A 27,958-nucleotide genomic window follows, 5' to 3' on the forward strand; every position below is an offset into this window, starting at 1 on the left:
CTCTATCACCTCTCTTTCCACTTTTGTGGCCTGGGTTTTACGAGTTACGCGGCAATTTCATCTGCGCCATATGCTTACTCAAAACCCATTAATCAAAAAGAAATCTAAACACCGAAAGAACTACGTGCACAAAATATCTTCTAGCACTCCTCAACACCACCTCCCACTGTACTGTGCACCATTACCATTCCGTTATAGAGTGAGTTCCCATGATAGGTGCAACAACGCCATCAGCGGTCACTCCCAAACAACCCTTCCAACACATGCCCCAGACGCAACACGCATAAAGTACTGAAAGCTCGACCGCGTGGGGGCGGGTGACAAGGTGGCTAGGAGTGGGGGCTGTCAGTATACAGCGCTTCATCTCGTAGCAATGAGCACAAAGACAGCCTTGAACTATAGCCGTCCACCCTATGCACTCGCAGTTTCAGCACATTGTTTTGATTCCGTTCACCCACGATGCATAATCACGCTTTCCCTCTCAACGAAGGCACTTTGTCCGTGGACAAAACCGAAACTAAGCAGCAAGCGAGAGAAGCAACCTTTTGCGTCATCGCCAGTTATCAGACGAGTGGAGAATCTCGTCTCATTGTAACCTTTCGCTTTCCTCCCGCATCACTTTCTCCCTTCTTCTCACCGCCGACTTTGTTTCCTTTCGCTTTCTTCTACGCTTGCTTACGAAGATGCGTCCATGGAAAGGATGAAAGCATGCGCGTCCTCATATAAAAGTCCGTTGTTTGTCGCATGGTCGCAGTCTTCTCCAGCTTCCCCTGGTGTTCCTAAGTCCTCGGTCGCCGGTCCTCTGTTGGAGTAACATCCTAGACGTTCCATCCCCTTGGTGAGTAGTGCCGAACTTCTTGGGTGTTGGGTTCATGTGCATGTGCCTGTGTGGCCTAGGAACACGACACTTGCGGTGTCTACCGATAAATACTCCTGTCAGTAACAAGCCGGCGTCGAATCGTTTGTGTTTCAGTCGGTATTTATCGGTACCTACCGGGAGTGACGAGTGTGCGCACGAATGTGGTGCGCAAAAATTACAATGAATGTTGCAATGTCTTAACGTAACAGGGGTTGTACATAGCTGACACTTGAGGTTATTGGTGTCATTTTTAATTGCCTTTTATTGATAACTCTCCTTCGCCGTGCTCGAACGCCGCTGACCACAGTGATGTTGGATCTTGTGGCAAATTCCGCTCTTCGTCGTAGTACTGAAAAACTTGCACTGGTTTGAGTGTGCATGTTACACACTTGTCGTTTCAGTGCAATGTGCGTTTCTCCACTGAATCCATACCTGCGCACGAGCGGAATTCGCCGTTTGAGTGACGTTGCATAACCATCCCATGGATTTTTGAGTAGCACATAAGCAACTTGTTTATCTTCTGCACGATTTCAGTGTATCTACTATATGGCGCGTTTAAACACTGGTAGCTTGGCCACGCGAACTAACTTTTGCCGTCCTTACTCACGATACAAAGTATTTTCACTTTCCCACGAGAAACTCGACAGTTCAACGAGTTCAAACAACTCAGGCAAAAAGAGGTGCTGACGCCTGGAATCGAACCTGGGACTTCTTTATTTAGCTTTCCTCTAGTCTCGGGTTGCAGTCATGGATTATCGGATCGTTTTTTTTTTCTTTCTTTTTTCCACGCGCGCGTCGCCAATTCTGCGTTGCACCTGCTGTGCTGTCTGGTTGCTTTTCCTCGCTTTTTCTCGCTTAAAAGCAAATGTCGCCGCAATTCCCTGTGAAGTCGGCCCAGGAAGCACAGTCTCCCTTCCTCGAGCAACATGCCGCCGCATCAGCGAGCAAACCGCTCCGCCACCAACCAAAAGAGTCAAGTTGTATAGTCATCGGCCGTTAGATTTTTCTAATGTCCTGACAGCTAGAGCTTTGAACGACATATCATTTGACAGTTTAGACAGAGGCAAATTGCCCAGCACAGCAATAGTGCAGTGTCCGAGACTATTGGCAGACACACGCGTACATTACACTCTGAAAACAAAACTTCACCGCATGACACCTTTTCCAAGCCAATCACAATCCGGAATGACATCGTGCTCTCCCCTGATCTGTTGAAAACGGGAGGAGTACGCCTTTTTGTGACACTTCTGTTTCTATAGGGCTCACACTCTTAAAACAAAACTTTGCCGCATAACACCGCTCGAAACCAACCATCGTCCCCAGTGACATCGTTACCTACACATGATTTATTGAAAACAGGATTCGTACAGCTTTTTGTGACGCTTATGCACTTCGTTAATTGTCAATGAAAGGCGCACAGCCTGCACTCTTAGAACTGAACTTCACCGCATAGCACGCTCCTAGCCAACCGTCATCCCGAATGATATCGTTATCTGCCCTCATTTGTCGAAAACGGGAGGCGTCCGCCTTTTTCAACAAATCGGGGCAGATAACGATATCATTCCAGATGATGGTTGGCTAGGAGCGTGATATGCAGTGAAGTTCATTTGTAAGAGTGTGCGCTTTCCACATATCACGAATGATAACGGTGCACTCTAAAAACAGAGCTTCACCGCATAGCACGCTGTGCACCAACCACTGCCACGAATGATAGGGTTATCGCTTCCGATTCGAGGAGGGAAGGGGACGTACGCCTTTTTGTGGCAATTTGGGTATATGGTAATTGTCACAAAAAGGCGTACGCCTCCCTATCTCCTCGAATCAAAAGCGATAACGCTATCATTCGCGTCAATGATTGGCGCACTACGTGCTATGCGGTGAAGTTCTGTTTTTAGGGTGCACTCTTAAAAATGAACTTCACCGCATAGCACACTCCTAGCCAACCATCAGCTCGAATGATATAGTTATCTGCCCCGATTTGTTGAAAACGGGAGGCGTACGCCTTTATTGTGACACTTATGCTGTTCATAATTGTAACAAAAAAGGCGTACGCCTACCATTTTCAACGAATCAGGGAAGATAACGATATCATTCGAGATGATGGTTGGCTAGGAGTGGGCTATGCGGTGAAGTTCATTCAAGCTACCTCGACACCCCCCCCCCCCCCTCATTGCTAAGAGTGTGTATCATTTTGAGGTGTAATGGTTGTCCTGCAGCGGTGTTATGTGGTGAAGTCCTGTTTCAAGAGTGTGGTTTGTCTTGGAGCGATCAGGTTTGAAGGTACACTCTTAAAAATGACGGGGGTGGCGAAATAGCTTGCCGTTGTTGACCGCACACGAGTGGGCATCGTCACGACTAAAGCAAAAAAAAAGTACAAGAGAGTTGATGAACACCTTTTTAGACAGCCCGACCTTACCTTTCCTGTACGCTCTTAAAAATGAACTTCGCCGCATAGCACGCTCCTAGCCGACCATCGTCCCGAATGACATCGTTCTCGCACCTGATTTGTTGAAAACGGAAGGCGTACGCCTTTTTTTTTTGTGTGTGTGTGTGACAATTATGCACTGAATAAGTATCACGAAAAAAAAAGGCGCACACCTCCAATTTTCAGCGAATCATGGGCGGTAACGATGTCATTCGGGACGATGGTTGGCTAGGAGCGTGCTATGCAGTTCATTTTTAAGAGTGCAGGAAAGGTAAGATATTCTCGGGAAAATTCCGGGATTTCAGCACTTGAGGGGAATACGGACAACCTCCTGTGGGCGCAGTTGCGGAACAACTACGAGTAGGACGAGTAGGACAACTTAAGACGAGAGCCGCCGATATTTCGAACAGAGTCTGTTCTTCTTCGGAGCTGCCCAGAAGAAGAACAGACTCTGTTCGACATATCCGAGCGGCTGTTCGAAATATCGTCCAGGGCATTCCCCCACCAGTTCGCTGGATTTTCTACACATTACGAGCACTCGTTTGAATTAACTACAGAGATTTTTCTTTAGCTGCCTCTCGATAACGTACGCGTATTTCCTTGCTTACGCGGTGCCGGTGAGCCGGTTTCGATTTTTGACGCCTGACGCGCCGAACCAGTGGCGTCGAATCGACTGCGTGACGTCGCACATGACCAACAGCTAAAAGAAAGGAAGAAAAATTACTGGTGGCCGGATGAGTCAGTTTAATATGTACGATGAGAAAACAAACAGAACACAGGGTCTGTGCAGATAAAGTAGCCCTACATTTGCTCACGTAACGCCTTGCCTGCGTATCGGACGCACTCTAAAAATTGAACTTCACCTCATAGAACGCTCTGCGCCAACCATTGCCACGAATGACATGGTTATCGCTTCTGATTCGAAGACAGAGTGGGGGGTAACTCCTTTTTGTGTCAATTTGGATACATGGTAATTGACACAAAACGGCGCACTCCCCTCTCCCTCTCTACTGGAATCAGAAGCGATAACCCTCTCATACATGGCAACGGTTGGAGCAGAGCTTGCTATGCGATGAAGTTCAATTGCTAGAGTGCGGATTTCCGGTGGCGCGCGACGACGCATTTCTGCGATCAAAACCAACCCCCAAAAAAATCGTGGTAACAAAACTCCGCGAAAATAGTGGAAACGCAAACTTTGCTCCCCGTGCATTTCGAATGGGCTATACTGATGTCAACGTGACGGACTCCGGAGAGTTGTTTGCGGGTACCGCTAGGAGCGCTGAAGGCCGGTGCTGAAAGGCAAAAAGTGAAAGCGCTTTCAAAAGTGAAATCGCCGGTAGCCCACCTAGCGGTAGCTGGGCGCAACTGCGAGAAGACCGCTCTGCCCAGTAGCATATGAAATGCACGGAGAGCAAAGTTTGCGTGGCTACATATTTTTTTGCTCCGCAGAGTTTTGTTACCACCATCTTTCTTTTTCCTTTTATTTTATTTTTTTACAAACGCGTCGTCTGCGCAACGGGGGATTTCTGGTAAGCAGGCAACGCGTTATGTGCGCAAATGTGGGGTCATACGCACCCTGCATGCACCCTGCACTCCTCTTGTCTACTCATCGTAAAAATTGAATCACCATACACTCATTCGATCACCAGTCATTCCTTTTTTTCTTTAATAAAAGTTCTCGTAAAATCAACGTTCCTGAAACAAGTTTTGTTCCTTTCTTTTTGTCATTCTAAAAAGTGAACTTCACCTCATAATACGCTCTGCTCCAATCACTGCACCGAATAACACAATTGTCCCTACTGAGTTGGGGACGGAGCGGGCCGTACGCCTTTTTGTGGCAATTCACGCGTATCCCAATCGCCACAAAAAGGCGTACGCTTATTATTTTAAACAAGTCACAAAATGGGACGATTATTCTTCTATATGACACGGTTCGCTCTGAGGGTGTTATGGTGTTAAGTTCTGTTTTCTGTGAATGCGCTCTATTAACGGTTCCACCGCACACGACAGACACGGTGGATTCCCTACATTGTCGGCCAAAAAGAGTGCCCTACAATCCTGATATAACACTCCGGAAATGAAAGCGGTCCAAAAAGTAGCACGTGCACGTTTGTAGACGATGGTGTTGCAACGTCATACCAAGCCCACTGACTGGAGTGCGATGCCCGGACGGATATAACTTGGATACGGGAGTCTCGCTTTCCGGGCGCCCCCTCAGAGCTTCGGTACAAGCGCGACTCGCGGAATTTGAATTACAGACACTGGCGTTCAGCGAAAGCTGAACATTAATTGTCTACAGGTAGTGATACCATGGCAATGAGATACATTTTAGAACAATCATTTGCAATTTGCGCGTGCTATTTCAGATATGTAGCTTAATGGCGGCAGTTCATCGCCAATCTGGTACGGGAGCAGGAGTTACTTCCCAGGTTATTGATATTGGTGCTGATTATTGGTTCTGATTGGTAGCTGTCTTCTCATGCTTGCTGGTTCTGTCACACTGCCGTAAGTGCGTGTAATCTGCCTTGACGGACCAGGGGGTACATGTTGGGTGGCTGCTTCTGATGGACTTGGCCGCGATGGTGTTCTGCAACCTTCGCTCGCCTTGTGCAGACCGAGGTGGGAGTGCAGGGAAGTCGTGTTCATTTGTACCAGACGTGACGGTGGCGCTATCACTCCTGTGAGCGCCAGACGGAAGTCGTAGTATCCGATCCTGGTGCCTTTTTGTGGCGGCGCAGGCGGTCCTGATTGTATGGTGTTGTATGACGAGCACGAAGCTTCCTGATGACATCAACTGTCTGAATAATTGTTAAATTATTGAGGTGTTACCGCGCAGGCAGGAGCTTAGCAAGTATTTCTGCATGCAACAGATTGCCTTCGAATTATGTGCATTCCTTATCACAAGCCGCGTTTACATGAATACGACGCAGATGCATCGAGTCCAGTTGTCGGCCGACTAAACGGGTCCGGCCATCTCCGGGCCAGAAATCGGCCATCTAAACGGGTCCGGCCATCTCCGGGCCAGAAATCGGCCATCTAAACGGGTCCATTCGCTGTGAGAGCGTATCGTATTCAACCATGTATTCGACCCCCTAAACAGAGGTGGATCGCACAGTGAATGCGCATTCAGATAGCGTACGTCAACGGAAGATGCGTATCCACGGAAGAACAGAGAATTATGGGAAGGCTTTCGCTGCGGGTCAATTGCTATGCCTGTCGGGTTGACAAAATGGAGACATTAGGGAGCTCCCAGCTACGCTCCGTTTTGGATGTGGAGGCTACAGTCCACACTGACCGGAGCAGCAGGCCTCATTCTGAAGTACACGTGAAAACGCGGCGCTACGTTTTCGACGTTTTCGCGTCCGGCGCGTACCCCGAAGAAGGAAGACATCAACACAAGACTCAAGTCATGTGTTGGTGTCGTCGTTCTGTGTGCCAGACTGAGGCTTTTACGCTACGGAGTTTGTCCACCAGCTGGCTTACACCTGTATTTGCGGAAGTGCGCCTCTAACTTTCTAACATGACACGGCGTGTGGCGCAATTTTCGCCCCTAGACTCGATGCGCATCCATGTAAACAGTGGCGCACATCGTCTTCTTTACGATTTCGACTCGATTCGATACCCTTGTGTCGTATCCGTGTAAACGAGGCTAGAAGGCGTAGTGCATCGTCAAACCAAGCTCAGTGTTGCCATACATTAGCTTCACAAAGGGGGATAGCACAGAAAATGAAGACACCAAAAACAATTCATTGCATGATGCTGCACCGCGACCCTTTTATGACTTATGACCCGCAAACCACGCAAACTGCGACGACGTTCACTAAAATGCGGCTGACAACCATGAACATATTGCGCTGGATGCCTCGAACATTACGACAATATTGACCCCCTTGCATGCCGCCGTCCCGCCCTTCAGTGGACCACCCTTGCTGAACACCTGTTTAGTATTTGCGTTGCTTCGGCAGAACTCTTGTTTGTGCGCCTCAGCGATAAATCAGGGATTTATCTTTAAAGCACCCCATTGTCTCAGGAAGGTCGGCTCAGAAGGTCAGCCCAGTCGTTACTTGAGAAGATGCACGCGAGGGATTTTCGAGTTGTCAGACGACAATAAGTATTTGAGCTCTCGGTCACATCTATGCTAATGAATCACGGAACTGCTTTGAGAAATCTGGCAGCCGTCCTAGTTATTGGAGTACCGCTTTTGAAATATACTTGTTTCCTGAAACAGCCGTGTGTATAGTGTGAAAGCTACGCGAATGCGCATGCGCAACGACTTGCAGGCGGACGCCATGTTAGGTGGGGCGAATCATCGGCTCCATGGCTACGTGCACGTTTTAGGCTGCGACTTGACGAGATTTCATAGTCGTAATGCCTGAGACGCACTTTCACTCTTTCTGCGTCTCTCCTCTTGTTACTTTGCCGCACGATATGCCTGTCCGTATGATTTCTGAGGGGGAAACACGACATTCGGCGACCAGGGGAGACACGTTTTTGGAAATGGTCCATTCTTTCTGTACAGGCAGTGGAGGCGTCTACGGGGGGGTGCAATTGCCCCCCCCCCCTGAGCCCGCCTGAAGGGGCGACAAAAAGACACATTTCGGGCAGGTAGAAGCTGCTTTAGGACGAGAGAAGGAAGAAAGAACATCAAGAATACGAGGGGGAGGGGGGCGCAAATTACCTACTTGATCCTCATAACGAACCCTAAGACTGAGAAAATAACACACATACACGAGTTCATGTGTCTTATTTCCCCAGTCTCAGGGTTCGTTATGAAGATCAATTATCACCAGCTCGCCTGCTTTCTTGCCGCTCTTTACCTACTTGTCCCTCTGGAGGCAAGAAGTAGACGCCGGCATTGTGTGCAGAGGGTGGCGATTAGTAGTCAGGCTAGGGGAAACGGACAAGACGAGTTATTTAAGAAGTGGGCTTGAAAGAACACAATCATGAAATGACGAATTACTTTAATTTTGGAATTGATATACAAAGGAGGTGCCGTTCATTCCGAGATATAGGAGTTCAATCAGTTTTTTTTATTTTTTTCGTCTAACAGCATTTGGCAGCATCATATGCTAGCAGCGTTAACGAAACGTAATCAATATGGGTTATACGTATAAGGCGAGTCATCCCATATCTGTGGCGACATACATGCACGTGCAGAAATGTAGTACTGATTCCTGAGCTCGCGCTTTGTTTTCTACCCGCTTATGCGTAGCACAGAGGGTGACATGGCCGAGCTGGCCCATGTCAACCTCTGAGTTTACCATGGGTCTGGGTCTCTGTTTTGACCCTGGGCCATTGGTCGGGCCTATTTCACGAGAGTTTACCAGAACTCCAGACATAACGTCTGATAAAGGGTGTAAAAGGGTGGTAAAAGCAATTATCATATCTCCAAATTGCTACAAAAAGGCGTACGCCCCTCGCTCACCGAATCAGAAGCGGTAACCCTATCATTGGTAGGTAGCAGGTAGAACTTTGCAACCTTTTAGGCACAACGTATGCGACTATTATCTATCTCCTAACTATTATCTCCTAACAGGTGTAATTGCTCCACCCTTTTTCTAAGAGTGTTGATCATCATTTTACTTTTGTATTTATTTATTTATTTATACTATCGGCCAAGGCCGAATCAGGGCGGTGCAGTATAGGCATGTAGATATAGTACATCAAACACGTAAACACAGAAATAGAAACGATAATAATAATACGCAATTATAATATCAACAAGGATCAAAGCAGCACAGAAAAGAAAAACATAGCAGATTTGTGCAGCATACCATCAACAATTAGGTTCCATAGCTGAAGAAACAGTGTATAGTTGTAAATTTTCAATAAATTCTATAAAATGCTGCAGCGAAGAAGAAGCATTATAGAAGTAGTAGTGTAGTATAGTATCGCGTTTTAAATACATTTCCATAACATCTCATCTCACCTCATCTCACTGACGCATCTCATTGGACACACAAGCGTCTAGTGACAAAAAACGAGACATACGTAATACCAAATTAAATTATATTTTCTCTTTCTAGGTGAATAACCATGTCTTGCACGAGGTACATCGTTTTGTTGACAGGTATGCAGGCAACTTCCCCACGCTCAACTTGCCACATGCTGGAGCTAACCTACACCTATTTATTTATTTATTGTTTTTTTGTTTTTGTTTTTTTTGCAGGTCTTCTGGTAGCTGCCTTCGCGGCCTCCACAGTCAAGAGGGTAAAGTACAAAATAAAATTGCTCATAATGTAACAGTGAGGGCACGTGGATCCATATTATACACGTAAATGCTCTCAAGCCCGGGAAAACCGGTCTGCACGCGCTCGATACTGCGCCACCAACTGCATAGGGCGCTTCCCACAATAAGCCAACGGGGATGTATTAACGCGTGTCCTATTGTGGGTCTCCACAAACAGGCAGACGTTAACTGAAGGATGTGTCAGCTTTCCCTTCCACATGGCGCTTTGTTTGTCGGGTAAAGCAGTCACACCAAAAATAAACAACGCATTGGGTATGACCGTGCAAATGTACCTACAGCTATCAAAAAGGCTTCGTTACAAAGTCATGTTATTCAAGCAACTAGGAGAGCTACCGGAGCCATTTCGTTGCCACCTGCGCAGAGTCCTAAAACAGAAGGGAAAGAGAAAGTGGAAAGGGAAGCGTCACTCTATATATACCCCGCGAATAATACGATGGCAATCAACCAAGCCGCGAGTCTGATACAGAAAGCAACAAATGACTAAGAACATTGTAAAGCTGAAATATTGCAGTCGTCGAAAAAGCCTGGCACCGGCGAGAATCGAATCCACATACACACGTCAAGTGCGCTGCCGATGACGCCACACTCATGACCGCGACACGACCGCGATACGACTTGCAAATGGCCACTCTCGGACAGGCTGGTATGTGTACGTGTTTGAGGAAAACCATATATGTAGGAAAGAATGTGAAGAGGATGAATGGCGTGCCCTGTCCTGGTGAGTGAAAGAAATCGTCAGGGAGGGGCAAATGACACTGTAAGGCACACGAAAGCAACACCGCAGAACATACATGTAACAAACGGAATGAAAAGAGCGAAATTTTCAAGTGTCTGCTATAACACAACGTGGAAAACTTTTTGAGGTTTCTTCACTGCGCTCTCGCACGTTGCAGGTCCCTTTTTATTGACGATCGGTTTAGACAGAGCACAATGAAAGCAATTACACAGTGTTTTTTTGTTTTTGTTTTTGTGGACGTTTTGAGTGTAAATGTCTCGTCCTACATGGCACACTCCTTTGTGATGCAAGTTTCACACCATACAGAAGGGTATTCTACAATAACGATCGTTCAAAGGGCAAGCATATTCTACGGAAAACACCATTTCAGGGGGCTGAATTCCAATCCCAAAACATTGTTTCAGATGCGTATTTTGCGAATACCTTTCTCAACACTGTTTTTGCACCCTTCACTTGAGCCTGCGAACAAAAGAGGGCGTTTATTTACAAAAGTGCCCATTTTGCAGGCTGAAACGCGTAGAAACTTCACTGTGTATGTACTTGGTACACTCTAAGAAAAAAAAAAAGAGTAATTTTACTCCTTTTGGGGATTAAATGCATGTCCTCAAAAATTAGTCCCGTGAGGGAGTAAATGCACTGAGTAAATGAATGTCAGAGAATGGGGTCTGCATTTCACGGCTCTGTTCTAAGAATCCCAGGTACATGATTCGTGCGCATAAATGAAAATACTTTGAATTAATCCGTCAACCGTGATATGTAGAATTATATAAAAAATTTTGACATGCATAGGGCTTAATTGGGCAAGAGAGAACCTCTAATTATTTATTTCCTCCGTGTGGGTGGAAAATTGTTCAGTTAGCTAAGTTGCGTAGCCTTATTCCATCAAATGCACGAAGAGCGCATATAATTACGTAGACTATTGCATTCAGGAGACCATTTGCAGTCCTGGGGAGTAACTGCAATCTAGGGGACTAGATGCTGCAATTACTCCCCATTTTCCTCCTTTCGTTTTTCTTACAGTGTAAATATGATTCCATTGAAATATGAGGTACCCGTCCGATAATATATCGCATGATAATCAATCTTTCCTTTTGCTCTTTCCAGAGCAAGCGCCAAGCCTACGAACTCCCCGACGGGTCTCACCTTCTCCTCTACCGTCCTCTGTCTCCCACGTTCCGCTGTCCAGGCGACGGCTACTACGCCGATGTGGACAACAATTGCCAGATCTTCCACGTGTGCCACACGGTGACCCGCCCCGACGGCTCCAGCCAGTTCCAGCAGTACAGCTTCCTGTGCGGCAACCAGACCGTATTCAACCAGCTGTCCCTCACCTGCGCCCACCCCGAGGATGCTGTACCGTGCCAAAGTGCTCCAGACTTCTTCTACCTGAACAGCTACATCGGAGTCGAAAACGCTCCTTTCCTGAATGACGACGACGTTGCACGTGGCGAGGCTTACAAAAATGGGAGGAAGTAAGGGAGATCGTTTGTGAAAATGTGTAGTGAAATTTCCGGTTGTGTCCAAGCGTTGCGCCTTCAGAGAACAAAAGAGCTGATGAAATACTCCATGTCTTGCCGTACGGATGGCAGACGTACCTTGGACTGAAAAGAGCTCATAAAGAGGTTGCTCGAAGCATCCGTCCCTGGCGCGTTTCTTGAAAAAGAGTCAAAAGTTGGGCCTGTTCGTACATAACTCAATGCGTCTTTTCTGCGCCTTTTGCCGCTAGTTTTCCTTATTCAATCTTGAAAGAATATAGCCATTCCGCTTTTACGTTTCGGTCCATCTGGGTTATCGTTGCTACGTCATTTACCTTCAGTACATTACCTCTACTCTGGTTCAAATGAGAGTAATAGCGGTCTCTTCTTTGAGAGTTTCTAGACGACCACCAGTTCCGATGATAGCACAGTCAAGGCATCACTAGGGCGCTGAGAACAGGAAGCGCGGTAACGTTTCTTGCCTCACTGGCAGGCATCGTGACCGAGGTATTCCACACTGTTCCCTTAAATATGCAATGTCCAGGGCAACACATCGCTGCCTCGATGGCAGTAATAAAGTACATACCCAACATTCGTACGTATCTTTTGGCACAGACACAGTAGTTTGGTGGTCGGAACTGCACATAGAAATTATAAACGCCATCATTGCTACGTTAAAATATTGCGCTTCTAGATATGTATTCTTCTAAGCAAATCGACGCTCTCAAGCACTCTAAAGTCCCCGGATCAGGGTTTTTCGAACATCCAGCCTGCTCTTAGTTTCGTTCTCACTTCGGCCTTTCTTTTTGCTTTCATAGTCACGAAAGTGTTGTCCAGCCCAGGTTTCTTGTCTCTTGCCATGTTAATCGAGGGCGTGACTCGGTCTTCAGTCGGTTGACGAAACTACGCTCATTCGAGGGTGACACATCGCTTCCAGGGAAGAGTTCTTTTCAGTCCCAAACTTTGTGTCAGTAACGGGACGAAACGCAGAGCTGCTGTTTATTATTATTATTTGTAGGTTAGGAGATGTCGTTAAGAGATGTAGGTTAAGTAGTTGTAAGTTGTAGATGACTGGGTGTAGATCATCTTCCTTGCACTCGTGATTGGTGTTGGACTTCGCCTTGCTGTGGTGGCTTAGATTGATGAAACCTTGAACGATATGAATGACTCTGTTAGTTTATGCCTGTGATGTCTCAAACGGCGCCCTGAGCCACTCTCAATTTGCACTTATTTGCAGCGCTATTCACATTAAAACGTGTGTGATTGTAAGTATAGCAACAAAAATGTGTGCGAAAATATTGAAACTGCATGGTAGAGGAGTATCGCCAAGAACGTTGCATAATGCGAATGAGTTAAACATGAACGCTATCACAATGCTATCAAGTTTGTCCGCTTTTGAGAAATCCTATTCTTTCGTTGTGTTGTGAAACGTGACGGCGTTGCATGTTTTGAGTTACCACCAGTGGTTTATCCAGAATCGCGAGCACGGGGGGTGTTGCAAAAATATGGGGGGGGGGTCAATATTACAGTGACGCTCTAACGGCTTTATGTGACATTGCCGACATGTGTCTAACACTGAAAGAACAAAGGCCTACCTGCAGGGGGTGCACAAAAGAAGACGTTCGGAGGGGTGTCGCCAAAAAGTTTGGGGGGGGGGAGGGGTAGCGGGGTGTAGGGAGGTCTGGACAAATCACTGGCTACCGCTGTGCTACTAAACCATTGACAATTGAGTGCTTACACGCACTGAAGAACAGGACAGACCCAAACACACGCGTGTGCCTGAAGATTTAATGACAACAAGCAATACACTGCACAACACGAGGATACCCCTCACGCTTCGCCCTCAGCCTGTCCCAGTTATCACGGGGGGACGTAACCACTTCAAAATTCGCACAGACCCTGATAAGATCTCCATTTCCCTGTGAGACAGAGCTATACGAATTCCCCACTAATGCAACTAGCACGATCCATGTCAATAAACGTGGCCTCAATCAACTCCCGTTTTTCATTATCTTTTTTTTTTCTTTTCGATAGAACACTTTAACGTGATCGAACCTGGCATGGCACCCACATGTCCGCAAATGAGCGTGAATGCCCAAAGGGAGCTTCTATCTCCATCGGGTTCCGATGTGCGTTAGCACTCATTTGTCAAGGGGTCTAGTACTACAAGCTAGCTGTTTTTGTTTTTCTCTTCTTACCGCGCTACTCTTTCGTGCCTACTATAGGCTGTGAACTTTGAAAATCCTCTAATGCATCATGTATGAGGTCTAGCTCTCGTTCCTCACCCCTCTACACCCTCTTACACTCCTCACATCCCCCAAGAAAAAAAAAGAAAATGTTTCTCACGCCACTTCGCCATATACTGCGTGTATTTCTGTCTTCGTTGCTAAATAGAACAAGTAAGAACATGTTACATGTATGCGTGGGCACTCGCTGTTTGTTTGTCTTGTCATGTACCAAACATATACACTATTTTCAGTTGTTTCGTGTTTGCATCGTTAATTTATGGTTCACCTCACTCATTCCTGCTTATATGATCTGCTTAGTATTTCTAACGCATGGTTAAGCTTCATTGTAACCAGCATTCCCTTCTACGTTTTGTGTGACTGATCCCTCTGTGTCTTTGCCGCATTTACATATCAGTGTTTCATTTCATTTCTTGCTTTTTGTGATCGCAATATAAACGCAATGTGTGTTTATACGTCGTGCTGCATCGTGTATTGCTTCGCCTGCATCTCTGCGAAAATAGGAAGCTTCTACGGCATGCTTTCATTTACGCTTCCTTTAATTTCAATACATTTCGAACGCAACTTCCTTCTTCTCGTTGTGCGTTGCATAAGTGCCTTGACATTGGGGTGTTAGGGCATGTGTGGATTATCGCGTGGTGGTGTTACATGTGAAAGAGATAAACAGGTGGACAGTACTTTATGAGCTTGCAAGGCGTAATGTATTTTGCGGGACACATTATTCTTCATAGGTCGAGGTATGCAGTTTAGACACGCTTGTGTTTTCGACACATGTTGCTTTCGTGCGAGGAACCAAAAAATAAGAATAACGAAATATGATGACAAAAATAAAATGGTGTCAGTATCTGTTGTCTTAGTCTCTTCTTTGGTATGCGACACATATGCGTGCGCATGAGCTTGCTCGCCTGCAGACACTGGTGCGTTTTCGGCACATGAAAACATAGAGGGATAATTTGTCCCCTTCCCATAATCGTTCTTTCTTTTCGTTCCTACAAGGTTGAACGGAAATCCGTCTAAAGTCCTGTAACTATATTATTATTCGCGGTGTATTAATATTTGCGAATTTCGCGACGCCAGAGATATCGCGAAACATTTTACTCGCGAATAAAGGTGTACTAGCCGTCACCAAACAAGCACACTGTCGCCAGCGGAGCCCTCGTCGTAGACAGACACCAGGGTGTCGAACCGAAACGTTTTTCGTTCCGGTTTTCGTTCCGGTTACATCATAAACGATCCGGTATCGGTTCTGCTCCGGAGCAAAAAAATAACGGTTCATACCGGTTTTTAACCGGTTCCGCTTCTGCTGGGAATATTCATCCCCACGAAAAAAAATCAATGTTACAAAATGTAAACCCGTTTATTCCGCATACATGGTATTTAATATTAATAAACAGCTGTGAAATTCGTAGCTCCTGGTTCCTGAAAATTACTGTCTGTTCAAATGGGCTTTCTCCTTTCTTGAAGCACATGCTACAAACGGACTTGTCTGTCGTCATGTCATACGTAAAGTACTTTCTTGCTGGATTGGAGCGATCGCGTCCCATCCGAATGTCTGTTGCTACTGTCTAGCCAGCAAGCACCACCGCACGAGAACGACGCAAATCGAGGAACACCTTTACTCACACACGCGCTCGACAGCTCCGTTTTATCGTTTTATTTTCTTCGTGTCCTGTCCACAAAAGAGTTGCCACTTCGCACGGGCTTGCCCTCGCGTATACGTAAATGTATTCAACTTAGCTGCTCTCAAACAAGGGACGCGTTGCGCGACATTACCGATAAACAAGCCGTTATGCAGCCCCATTGGGTCGCTGTTTAGTTGAGGAGAGTTTGCGGTGATCAAATTAAAACGAACACTACGGCACATTGCTAGAGTCCCATGTACCTCTAAGTCTGTGTGCGTGCGCGAACGATAAACCATTACAAAGGGAGCCTAAGGGTCATAGCATACCGACATACATTCCACAGTAACCGTAACCTAGTATCCATGACATGACTTCAGAGCACACGACGTCTGTTTCATTCGCCTATGCGTAGTCTAGTCCAAACCGGCGAAGTTTTTTCTTGGACCGAAAACCGTTAAATATATTTTTCGGTTTCCCTCCTGAGTGAAAAAAACTTATACGGTTTCGATTCCGTTCCGGTTCGCACCAAAATAGCGGTTTTTTTCGGTTTTCGGTTCCGGTTTTCGGTTCGCTCCGACACCCTGGTAGACACAGTAGGAGCCACAAGGGGGGGGGGGATATGTTTACTAATAGAGTGAAAGAAAAAAGAAAAACGGAAATGTCAGCCAGCCTATTGCTATGCTATTCTGAAAAAGAAACTGAAAAATAAACAAAAACAAAGAAACTGAGAATAAACAAAAGAAAGAAAGGAAAGGAAAAAATGAAAGACAAACAGGCACGAAAGAAAGTCTCAAGAATGTCCAGTCAGAGGGCAGACGCAAGGATCGAGTCTTTTAAGAAGCGGAGCAGGGCTGTGGTGATGGCCCACTGAGTAGGCCGAGGGACGGGACGCTTTCGTTTCATTCGAACGGCCAATGAATCAGCCTCGTGGACGTAGAGATTGGCGGTTGAAACAGCGCGTTTCTCACCTGACGTTCGGGAGTTTTCTGGAGATGGCAGCGAAGCGGTATGGTGCGTGTTGCTGAACCGTTGATCTGTAGGCTTGAAGTATCGAAGCAGTGACATGGTCGCCGGTCCGGTCGCTATGGATTGGCACTACTTGCGACTCACGTGCTCACCAGTTTTGGAACTCTTTCACGAACCTGCTCTGAGATCACTGACCGCTCACTGTAACAACAAAATAGAGTACTCTATTTTGTTCTTACAGTGTTCTTACAGTGACTAAGATTTTACACTGCATAAGAGTTCGATATACGTATATCGAACTCTTATGCAGTGTAAAATCTTAGTCACTAAGATCACTTTTTTTTTTTTTTTGAGAGCGTGATACACTGTCGCCCAGTAGTGTAACATAACCCTGCCAGGGAGTAAAAATTACTCTGTCCGCCGAGCGTGTTCCTTCGCCAGAAACAACTCACCTCGTAAATTTTGAATTTATGCGTCTTTGTCCGCAAGCTCTCTCGTTAGCGAGTCCACAATGCTACCTTTGTTGTAGCTGCAATTCTGATTTCTAGATTCTTCGGATTCCATCTGCTCCGGTTCTTCGAAAAGTGCTTCCCGTCCGGGACTGTTTGTGGCACTGCACACCTGTACATCACCATCCTCAACATTTGAAGCACTGCTGCAATCGCCGTTGCTATTCTGTATTGTTGCAACTGCCGCTGGAATAGGGATGGCATGCGCTGTATAGTTGAATACAGAAGGCACGGCACTCTCTTTGAGACGAAGGAATCCGTTTGCGACATTTGAAAGGAAGTCGCATGGTAAAAAATGTTTAGAGCACACAAACGTAGATTTCTTAACCTCAAATGACGCATCTTCTTTATCGGATGTGACTGCATTCATCCAGATACTCCTTCGATTCTCATCGTTCGGAAACCGGTAGTATGACACCTGCAGAGAGCAAAGAGCGAAGTCGCATTTATCCGCAAACCTGTTGTCAGATTCTGGGACCTACCTTATTCCCGTCTGTATCTCGGTAACCTCGCTGCTTACATCCATTTACGCAACAATGCGAAGGCATTTCGTTACGTTACAGTAGCCGTTCGTGCAAATTTGCCGGTCCGTCCGTTTTGTCCGTGTAATGGCGGCGGATAGAGGAGCTTCGCGAAATGAACGATAGGTGGCGCTTTTATTTTGCATACGATCTATTATGTTATTGTTGTTAAGAAAAGGAAAAGGAGGAACAGGCTTGGACGAAGTTGGCGGCGCTAGTGATTTCAGTTCGTTTTTTCTTGTGTTCGGGTATTAAACCTTTCATCAGCAGGCTATTCGGACCCGGGTTCTGCGTCACTTTCTATTCCCTTTCGTAACATACTTTTGGATCCGAAGCCTGGGATCGCGCTCGCTACCAGGCGCTTCATGACGTGCGCCCAGACAGGGTATGTGAGAAAGTCTGCCTTTACACTGCTGAACCCGCACACCCCCACTGGATGACCCTAACCTCGAGAAACCATCGCACGGTGAATCTCAAGCACCCTTGGCTGTTGTCTTGTCTTCGTCACCTTAGCCGGCAATTCAGTTTGCCAATGTGGCCAACGAGCACGGCTCGACTCTATCCAGAGTCGACAGTATCTTCGACAGACTTCGACTCTATCGACAGCACCTTCTTTGTCCCGGGTGTGCCATATCGTAGTGGAAGCTGCAGGAGCAGCCCGTGGGCTCGACATCAATGATTTGCGTTACGTCGTCAGTTACGACTGGCTTCAAAGCATTGACGGGTACGTCCACCGTGTGGGGCGTACTGGACATGCGGGAAACTTGGGCCGAGCGACGTCTGTCTACGACTCCGACTCTAGTGGCACTACTGCAAGGGCGCTCATCAAGACGCTGACGCTGACGAACTTCCAGCAGAAGGTCACCAGGAGACTGGTTGAAGCACGAAGCGAAGTATGGTAGGACTGGTGGCGTTTTCGGAGGCGCATCATCATAAGGCTGGCGGGGGAGCATGTTGAGGAAAGAGAAGAAAGCTGCTGAGAGCGCGCACCCTGCAATTTGGTTTTTAGGGTCTGTTGTTGTAGTAAAACGATTGGACATTGGGCATTGCGGTTCTGTCCTGCCTTTTCCGTGACAACTGTACTTCCCCTTAGAAGTCGGCCCGGGACGCACATTCCTCCAGGGCGTCAGTCGTGACGTTGTCCACCTCTGTGAGGCCGACAACGGTGAGCCCTTTCACCGTCACCACCATCGCCACCACCACCATCGTAACAACTGTCCTTCACTTACGTTACATTGTCACTGATTTGTGTTTATTGGTGAAGAGTGCCCCTTTACCGTTCTGGCCCTGTGCCTGACGTCGCCCTGGGCGTATACACACTGAGAGGGGTTATATGGACGGCCGTACAAACGCTGAGACCTGGGCTGACAAAGGATGGCTCACTAATACGCACATACTTTGGCGATCACTCATAAGCCACGATTCTAGAGTGCAGGAAGTCAAAGAACGAGAATCTGCGTATCCAGCGTGGTATGGCAACTTCATAGTCGGTATAGCAGGGTAAAGGGAGTATCGGAAGAGTAAGGCGGTGTGATCAGAGTAAAGACGGGCAGGACACACACACACACATGAATGGGATGATGATGTCGTGGGTCATGCACCGCCGTTATGGCAGATGGGCAGAAAAGAAAGTCAAGTGTGTAAAAGTCATAGTTACACTCTATTTACTCTTATTTACGCTTTTTTTTTCCTTAGAGTGTGGTGGCCTTGTGGTATACAATGACGGCCCAGGAATTTGCTAATCTCTTTGTCCTCTCGTGACGTCAGTGAACTCGGGTGCCCGTGCTCTCCCCAGCTATAAAACTAGTGCAGAGTGTGGAGCCCCATTCTGGGAAGCTTTCTCTTCGGGTCACAACAGGGAAAGAGGCCCACAGCCTTCTGACGCGGCCTTTATGCTGTCCCCAGGAAATGAAAGAATGTCCTCAAAACACAAAATTAAGTACACGCGAATATGTCTGAGAGTGACAGACTTCTTGATTCGCGAAAATTAATACATCGTGAATACTAGCTCGCTAGTGAACGAATACTTCGGTACTCGACACTGCTAAATACTACTCGACTTCACCGCATCACCAAAGGAAACAAATCATTTGCAAACAAGAGCAATAAAATTTACAATGAAAACAACGCGCGAACTTCAATCCCGTAAGAAGCCATAAGTGTAATCCAAACACCAGACTACCAGGAGACATTAACGGAACTTTATTTGAATGATGGTGATTGGAGTCCTTCATCAACTTCATTGCTCGCGGTAATTTGGTGAAACTATAATGATGTGCCGCACAAAAACACCAACACGACGTTATCAATTTACGAACGTCAAACCGCTTCACAAAAGCCATGCTGTCCAAGAAAGTCGGAGTGAAACCCAAACACTATAGTCCTCCGAAACTTTGCATTTGACGGGACACATAGGACACAGAGGGGGGGGGGGGGGGGGGGGATATGTTTATTATATAAAAAAGGAGGGAAGGACACAGAGGACATGGTGGTATAATCACAGGAATTAAAACACCAACACAAGGATGCCAATTTAGGACTTTGAGACCCGACAGTTATTGTCGTAACATGGTCGTGTCCAAGGGAGTCAGCGTGAAATCGAAACGCTAGTACACTCTAAGAAAAAAAGGTATAATTTCCTACTCAATCTGGTAGAACGACAGTACTTCTACCATTTCGAGCCAATCCACGCGCGTCTTCTCCTCCGCGGGTATAAAGGGCGGCCTCCCTTTCCCTTGCTTCACTCTCTCACGTTTGCTCTAAGAAAAAAAAAAGTAGAATTTCCTACCCCAGCCGGTAGAACGGCAGTTTCTACTCTGTAGTTTGTTTCTACTCTGCAGTTAAACCCAAAAGGTAAAATTGGTTGGAGTAGTAATGTGGTTGCAATACAGCTCTACCGAGATGGATAGAAAATTCTACCTTTTTTTCTTAGAGTGTACACCCCAGTCCACATCGGAAGCGCCAAAATAATAAAAGAAATGACAATTGGAAAAACTGAACGTAGAAAACGTAGAAACCCCTCGGGCTCTGAAAAAGGGTGTACCGCGAAATAAATCGATCAACGTCCACTTGCAAAATAAACTGTTCGTGACCTCGACTTGAAATAAACTGCTTGAAATCCACGGTCGCATTATTCCCGCGTTCTAATTGGACGCCAGTCGGTGTGACGTCACCGCGGAATTTCCCAGCAGTGGTGAGGTTGGGAGTGTTCATGTCCGCAGCAAAATGCAGTGCCTGTAGTCAGACTTAGTGACGTCACTTCAGGGTTACTATGAAGACAGCATGGCGCTTCTGACTCCATATTTATTATATACCGCTATAGTGCCGTCGCGTATTCTTCCAGCGCATTCGTACGCCACCGTCACCACCATGTAACCATGCATCCACCACAAAATATGGCGATTCCGGTTACGTCTTTTGAAATTTTAAAATATAGCAATTCTTTTATATACGTGCGCAATAATGACATGTAGGCAACCTTTCTTGGTATTGACAACGGAAGAGAAGGATGTATAGTAATAAATGAGGACATGGTAACCATATGTGTGCACGTCGTATGAGTAAACTTAAGAATTCATAATGGCTATGGCATAATCCTGTTTGTAGTTGGCAGTGTAGGATGCGCAGCAAATGTTATACACACTTACTAAGCCATGAGGAAATTTGTTTATTGTAAAACCGGGGATTTCGAAACCGGGGATGTCGGAGTTTTCCAACATGAAACTATGCAATATTGCAGACAGCTGTTCATAGCACACCCATTTAAAACTGCTACAGGTATTCAGAACATCAATCACGTCCATCACTTCATTTACGTGTCAGAGACGGACTTACAGGGACAATTTGTTCTTAACAATATGCAAGTTTTCGGAATTGTTTTGCGACCTCCCCCAAAACTTTCATTTATGACAAGTGACACTTGTATCCCACTTGCGTATTTCTTTCGACAAACTTTTATCTGAATTAGCCAGTCCACCGTCGATCTAAACAATCAGCTATAAATAACAACGGTTCTACAGGAACTGAAAGCAGACACATCACAAGCGGTATTCAGCTGAGACATCTCTACTCAGGTGACCCAGCAAAGCAGGGTATGGCTCACATTCCCGAGAACCTGGGACAAAAATGGACAAAAATGCGGGACAAAAATGTGAAAAGCAGGCTTCACCTGCGTACTCCCATAGGTGGTGTGCATGCGCAATTTAAAAAGGTCTGTAATATGTTCAGCTTTGCATTTGTACGCTAGTGGCGCGTTCCTTGTGTGACGGCAACGGTTCCTGCGGCAGTTTTGAGGTTCCTTTTAGGCTCCAATATACAACGTAAAACGTTTCTACCAAATTTTATTGAATTTGAAACACTATTGAAACACACAGCAAGAGACATGAGCATGTGAAAAGCTGTAATGATAGTTCCTCTTAGCAATTTTGTCACTGTACGGAAACTTGGTTGGATGCCCCGCTTGAATTAATCAAACCTAACCTCAACTTTTGAGAGAATCGTAGAGTCATCCAACTTTGATGTGAAGCCGTGAATGGGTGTCCAAAGGGAGCCTGTCTGGCATTGTCACACGAATCAATGAATCAATTAATAATTGGGCACCACGTAGAGTCGTTCCGAGGCGGGATACGAAACGGACAGCCACCCCGGGCGCCTTCTCGAGAGGGGGTGCAGGAAGGTAAGGGTCTCGGGAGCTTATAAGCCGGATTAAAAGCGCTAAAAAACAAACGAGGACAACACACACAGAAGGCGCACTAACAACAAATTTATTTGACATGAGACGCACTTACTATAAAAGAGGATTTAATCCGGCATGTAGTACCAACAAGCCCAATTCCACATTTTGAGCTTATAAGGTTCGGCAATAAAGCCGGCAAGGGCCGAAAGAATGTGACTGCAGATAATTTAGGCTATTGTAATACCCTTTAATTTTCCGGCTTGAATTTTTCGCGAATCGGGCGTCGGACACATATTAGCGGCCGAGAAAATCTCGCGGATTCCAGATGCCAAAATTTGTGCGCATTTGACAAAAACCATATCGGACGTGCTACTGCTATAAAGCATCTCAAATGCTTTCCTGTAACCTACACAAGCAACTACGTATACACAAAAACGCGATTAAAGGAATGGGCGCCGCCATTAGTGCTGCCACCCCGTGGTAGTCACAGGAACTGTGCACGTGTGGACTGCCGTTTGCCGAGTTCCTTCATTTTCCCGTGTGTGTGTTCGTTTCGTGCCCGTTCATTTTCTCTTGCTCGGGAACCGGTGTAGAAAAGATATCTCATCGACCAGCACTCATCACGTGAACAATTGTGCATATCGCACGTGGAAGCAAGCAATCTTCTTTTTCCTTGATCGTTCTAACACTGATACGCTACACAGATGTTTACCGAATGACTAGTTATATGGAATGTTACGTTATCGTCAGTCATACTCATTAAAGACGGCGGCCACCAGTATTCATCCCAATGGGAAGAGCGATTTTGGCAGTCCACCCCGGTTGTGTCGTCACAGGGAACGAGGCTAAAGAGCGCAGAGACTGGTGGTTTGAGAGTAACGCGACAAGGTCTATAGATAAATTTTGCCATCACAGACAGCATATGTCCAATCTTGCCAATAAATTGTCGCGTGCGCACAACACTGGCAGATTTTTCAGCTCGCGAATGGACCTTTTTCACAACGGCCTATGCGCATGCACATGACCTTGAGGCGCCAGAGAGGGTTATTTCCGTCTTCACTAGATCACGCAGTATGGGGACGACAGGAGCACGACCATCTCTATAATACACGACCATAACAATTACCCGTTCGCCTATGGGACTTCCGTCCGCGCCTCGAGGAGCGGAAGTGCCGTATTTACGCGCGGAGCGCCCGTCAGGGACGCCACTTGCGGGACCCAGAAGAGCGCCTGTTGTAGCTCAGCTGTGTGCAATATGAGTGGTCCTTGTGGTTAATTCTTCGTGCGTACATGTTTGTGTATTGTCGCAGGTTCTCTGTTCATGTAGAGCTAAGAGTTCTGAAACCAAGTACTCAGAAATAGGCTGTGCTCTGAAGCGTAGGTGGCATGTAAAACTGTGAAACTCGCGCACTATGTGCCGTACATCGTACACATAAACTTGGCAGCAGCACCTTGTGTGTTGGGCCAGTCGCCAGTTATCATGCGTTTATGATTGTCAGACGCAAGCGCGTTCAGACTTTATGTTTCACGTGAGAGGCGTTCCGTGTTAACATACAGGGCAGTTACACAGAATGGGTGAATGTGACCGTAAGAAGAAACTGTTCCTGGCAAAGAGATGACTGACACCTGTTACAACGTCCAACAGAATTTGTTGTATAAGCAAGCACTTCAGTTTTAAATCCGCAGTTGCTTGTTTTGTTTTCCTACTTATTGGTCCCTTTTTATTTTACTTTTACACTTTTTTTTCTTCTTTTGCGGTTTGCCATTACAATGCTCTGCTAACCTTTATTATGCGTGCGAATTGCAGGCAAGAAGATGATGAAGGCCGCTTCACCAATCGTTTATTATGCTGTTTGTTATGCTGGATAGAAGCCACTCTGAGAATTTTTCTTGATGGTGGCTTTTCTGCGACGCTACCTTTTGGTGCCTTTTTTGTGTTCGTTTTGCACTCCTGGGAGATGCAAGTCTGTGTAAACTTCGTGATCACTAAACGTAGGTACCGTAGCCACGGTGCCAAGTCTGAGAATTTTGCGCTTTGCGCCGATGCTAAAGTCTTCGGCCTTGAAATGCCGATAACACGCAGAGTTCGAGCTAGCATGCAGGCGAAAAACGATTTTAGATGGAAAATTTTTCGCTGTTGTTGCAGACAATGGTCGCGGCTGATTACTTTGTTGTACGAAGCATCTTCATCACATTTAATGCAAGCCTTTGCTCATCGGCACCAGTGAACATGCTGTTCTCCTTTGCGAATCTGATTGTACGGCCGAACACAAGAATCCTAAGTGATGCAGCCAAAAACTTCTAATATTAAAATTACCGTGATAATCTAACAAATAAATGCTATTTTTCCTTGCTGACTTGTTGTTATGTTCATCGTTATTTCTGTAATTCCAGATGACATCTTCATCACAGTATTTATGGTACTAGTTACGGCATTTAAATACTGTATATTTTATATTTAAATGCTCCTATCGAAAAGTATTTATGAAGAGTATTTAAACACCCTTTCAACAAAGTATTTTGTATTTATATTTAAATACTCAAAAAATGCATTTATGTCCACCCCTGGTCGGAGGCCACGGTTCATTATTCGTCTCTTTTTTTTTTTTTTTTCAGAGAGAAATGCGTAAAAGGCACTCAGCTATATTAGATAAAACTATTTATGGTACACACTGCCATCCATAAAGTGCACCCTATATGAAATGAAACAATCGCAGTTCGCAATGAAGTTACTTGTGTCAAGACGCCGCGATATATTTCGAGCCACTTCTCCCGTAAGACAGCATTTGAGCGGAACTCGTGGAATGAAATACTTGTGTTCGACACTGCTTTCTTCGGCTTACAAAGCGGGACGGTGCAGTACACCATCACGTCTGCACCATGCACAAACCATGCACTGGAGACAAACACTGTCCACCGCGTGAAAAATAGCAAAAACCAAACGCGAATGACGGCAGCAACGGTATCCGCATAGCATGCGTCGTCTGCCGGGGGTCCCGTATTCAGCGCCACAAACGCGCGGCGGCCGCTTGGCGAAACTACATCAGTGGCGCTGGGGCTAGGTGCGAGTGTTATGGTCGTGTACTATAGAGATGGTCGTGGACAGGAGTGGGGACCAGTGGGGAGACACTCAAACGGCGCGAGCTCGTCGGTCGTACTCTGGACCGGTTTTGGTCCTTTGCGCTACCCCAAAGTAAAAAAAAAAGTCAAAGTGTGAAAAAAGTCAAAGTGTGTGAAAGTAGGATACGACGGGTATGTGAAAAAGGTCCAGTGGACCTTTTTCACATACCCGTCGTATCCTAGCGGCTGTTCAGCGAACCACGCCCGGCGCGCGCCAAAACATATCCACGTGGGTAGCACAAAGGACCAAAACCGGTCCGGAGTGGGACCGACGAGCTCACGCCGTTCGAGCAGTCTCCCCACTGGTCCCCACTCCTGTCGTCCCCATACTGTGCCATCTAGTGAAGACGGAAATAACCCTCGCCGGCTCCCCAAGGTCATGCGCATGCGCATAGGCCGTTGTGAAAAAGGTCCATTCGCGAAACTTAACGGCTCACGAACAATAGGGATTTTTACAGTATTTCTATTTCACTTCCTGTCACACCTATTACCTGTCACGTACGTAGCTATAACGATGACGAGTGCATAATTATGTAAATTCTACACGTAACATTTTTTTTTTTTTTCAAGCTCTTGTGCGCTCTTTCGACAAGGGGGAAGGGCCGCTTTACGGTCATGCTGTCCCAGGCGGAAGTTGGCCTCGGGACGCCGCTGGTACCATATGCTGGGCAGATGCCCAGGCGCCGGAAGGACGTATAATAAGGAACAAAAGACAAACACCAATGGATTTCGTCCACCAGCTTACCTGCCTCTGTGCCATCTTATCAGTCAGATGTGAACAAAACTCATGCTGAAGAAAACACTGATGCGTGCGTACAGCACTTGCATCTACGAGGAATTAGCGGTGAGTATGGCTATGGGTTGCGAAAAATAAGCGACCATGCCCGGCGCTGCGCCGCCACTGCGCTTTTATGCTGCCGAAGACTTTTACGACCCCCACAAGACGCTTCACGGTCGTGCACGTCGGCATCGTTGTCCCCCCTGCATGTATCGAGAAGCCACACGTGCGTTGACCGCTCCACAGGATGGACTGTAGCTCGCCCGCTGGTCAACGTCTGTTACAAATTCCGTCGCGAAAGCTTCCTTTAGGTACACCAGCACCAACGATGCCCCATTACTGGCTACCATCTTCGGTCGAACGGATGCGTGGAAACTGACTGGCATGACGCCCTTCCAGTGATCATGCTCTGGCAAACATTGTACAGCATACTATTAAAAAGGCGATACGCACTTTTGGGCCTCGGGCGTGTAGCATCAGTGGAGAGGGGCACTTTTACTGTCGCGAAGGGTTATCTCCCTCTCGTTTGTTTCTTTATTGCGCGGCTCGGCTGATAAGAAGCGTTTCGGCGGTCGGGGATTCAGCAGATTGGAAGGTCTTCATGATAGCGGTTCCTAAAATACGATAAGCCCTTATTTCCTTGAAGTGACTGGCATCATGTTATGGATCTTTGCTTTGACAGCTTCCTATATTGTATCGTTTTCGTAGAGGGCATGCGACCTGCTGAAACTCCCTAGTGACTGCGTGACTTCGTTATGTCGTCAATATCGTCCGACACCACGGAGTTACAGTGTAAACGATGTGATCACGGCAAATGTCGATGTGCACGACGGCATCGTTAACGATTCGATGGGGACTCTCAAATTCATCGAGAACGACGGAGTAGGTCGCGTCGTCCGTCTATGGCTCCGGTTTGTTGGTGAGGTAACGGGTCGCACCGCTAAAATCAAGGCCGCCTCGCTACGTCCCACCAACCCAACGAATGTCCCAACGGGCAGATTGTTCGTGGCCTCACGCTATGACGCTGCCGGCAGAACTGGCTGGCAGGCGCAGTGGAGCGCGGCAACAGAGGCACGTCTTCATCGTCTGTGGCAGGTGGCGGTGCACAGGGAAGTAACGGGCTCATAACGTCTGTTGCGGTTGCCGCTGACGTTCTTTATGGGGATGGGGGTGAGGTTGGCAGAGTACGTCAGGGTGCAGTAAGGACTTGTGAGAAGGATGGCGGATTTCGCCGGCTCAAGGTAGGGGGTGAGGTGGAGATGGTGATGTACGCCATGCTTGGTGATGGGTGTGGCGGTGTTCGCCGGTGACACGGTGCAATTGACACATGCCCTGCGAGATTTTCTGGAAAGCGTGTGCCTTCTCTTAGAGTGGGGGGAGTATTTGGGACAAAGAGAAAATATGTTGAGAGCTGTAGGAAAAAGCAAAGGACCTGGAAGCTAACACAGAAAGGCGGGAGCCGGGGACAGCGAGGTCAGTGCACCTGGGACGCGAGCGGAAGAGAACAAGAAAGCTGCAGAACTTCAAAGCGGACGGTGAACTTCGGTTGTTGGTGGAAATTCACGGACTTTGGGGAGGATTTGATGTTGTTTTATCACAATAATAAATCTTTCTGTTGGTATCTCACTCGAGTGTGATATGCCATCCTCCCTGGGGCCTTTAGCAAAGAGTTCGATACCACCACGGTGGGAAATTCCCCATAAACTATACTGGCATGTTATCCGTGATGGTTGAAGTTATTTTGACTCGTTCTTGGGCTGTAACGCATGACGTCGA

The 27,958-nt window shown here is 46.8% G+C and overlaps 1 protein-coding gene and 1 long non-coding RNA gene across 2 annotated transcripts; one reads left to right on the forward strand and one right to left on the reverse strand.

Annotated features, from left to right (window-relative positions):
* Positions 1–574: 574 nt before the first annotated feature.
* Positions 575–14,835, forward strand: LOC135378296 (uncharacterized). Its single transcript, XM_064611289.1, has 4 exons — positions 575–838; positions 9,311–9,354; positions 9,454–9,494; positions 11,375–14,835. Exons 2-4 carry the CDS (start codon positions 9,321–9,323, stop codon positions 11,744–11,746), a joined length of 447 nt encoding a protein of 148 aa, XP_064467359.1. The 5' UTR covers positions 575–838; positions 9,311–9,320; the 3' UTR covers positions 11,747–14,835.
* LOC135378297 (uncharacterized) lies at positions 12,624–26,573 on the reverse strand. Its single transcript, XR_010418321.1, has 3 exons — positions 26,150–26,573; positions 16,582–16,780; positions 12,624–12,894 (listed from the first exon to the last, which is right to left on the reverse strand). It is a non-coding gene; the product is annotated as an uncharacterized LOC135378297 (long non-coding RNA).
* Between the last annotated feature and the right edge of the window lie 1,385 nt (positions 26,574–27,958).

The sequence above is a fragment of the Ornithodoros turicata genome, chromosome 1 (genome assembly GCF_037126465.1).
Source record: "Ornithodoros turicata isolate Travis chromosome 1, ASM3712646v1, whole genome shotgun sequence".
NCBI classification, from domain to species: domain Eukaryota; kingdom Metazoa; phylum Arthropoda; class Arachnida; order Ixodida; family Argasidae; genus Ornithodoros; species Ornithodoros turicata.

Coding starts and splice junctions, on each gene's coding strand:
- LOC135378296 (XM_064611289.1), top strand. CDS start 9,321: ATGTCTTGCACGAGGTACATCGTTTTGTTGACAG. Junction 9,355..9,453: donor GTACATCGTTTTGTTGACAG/GTATGCAGGCAA, acceptor TTTTTTTTGCAG/GTCTTCTGGTAGCTGCCTTC. Junction 9,495..11,374: donor CGGCCTCCACAGTCAAGAGG/GTAAAGTACAAA, acceptor TGCTCTTTCCAG/AGCAAGCGCCAAGCCTACGA.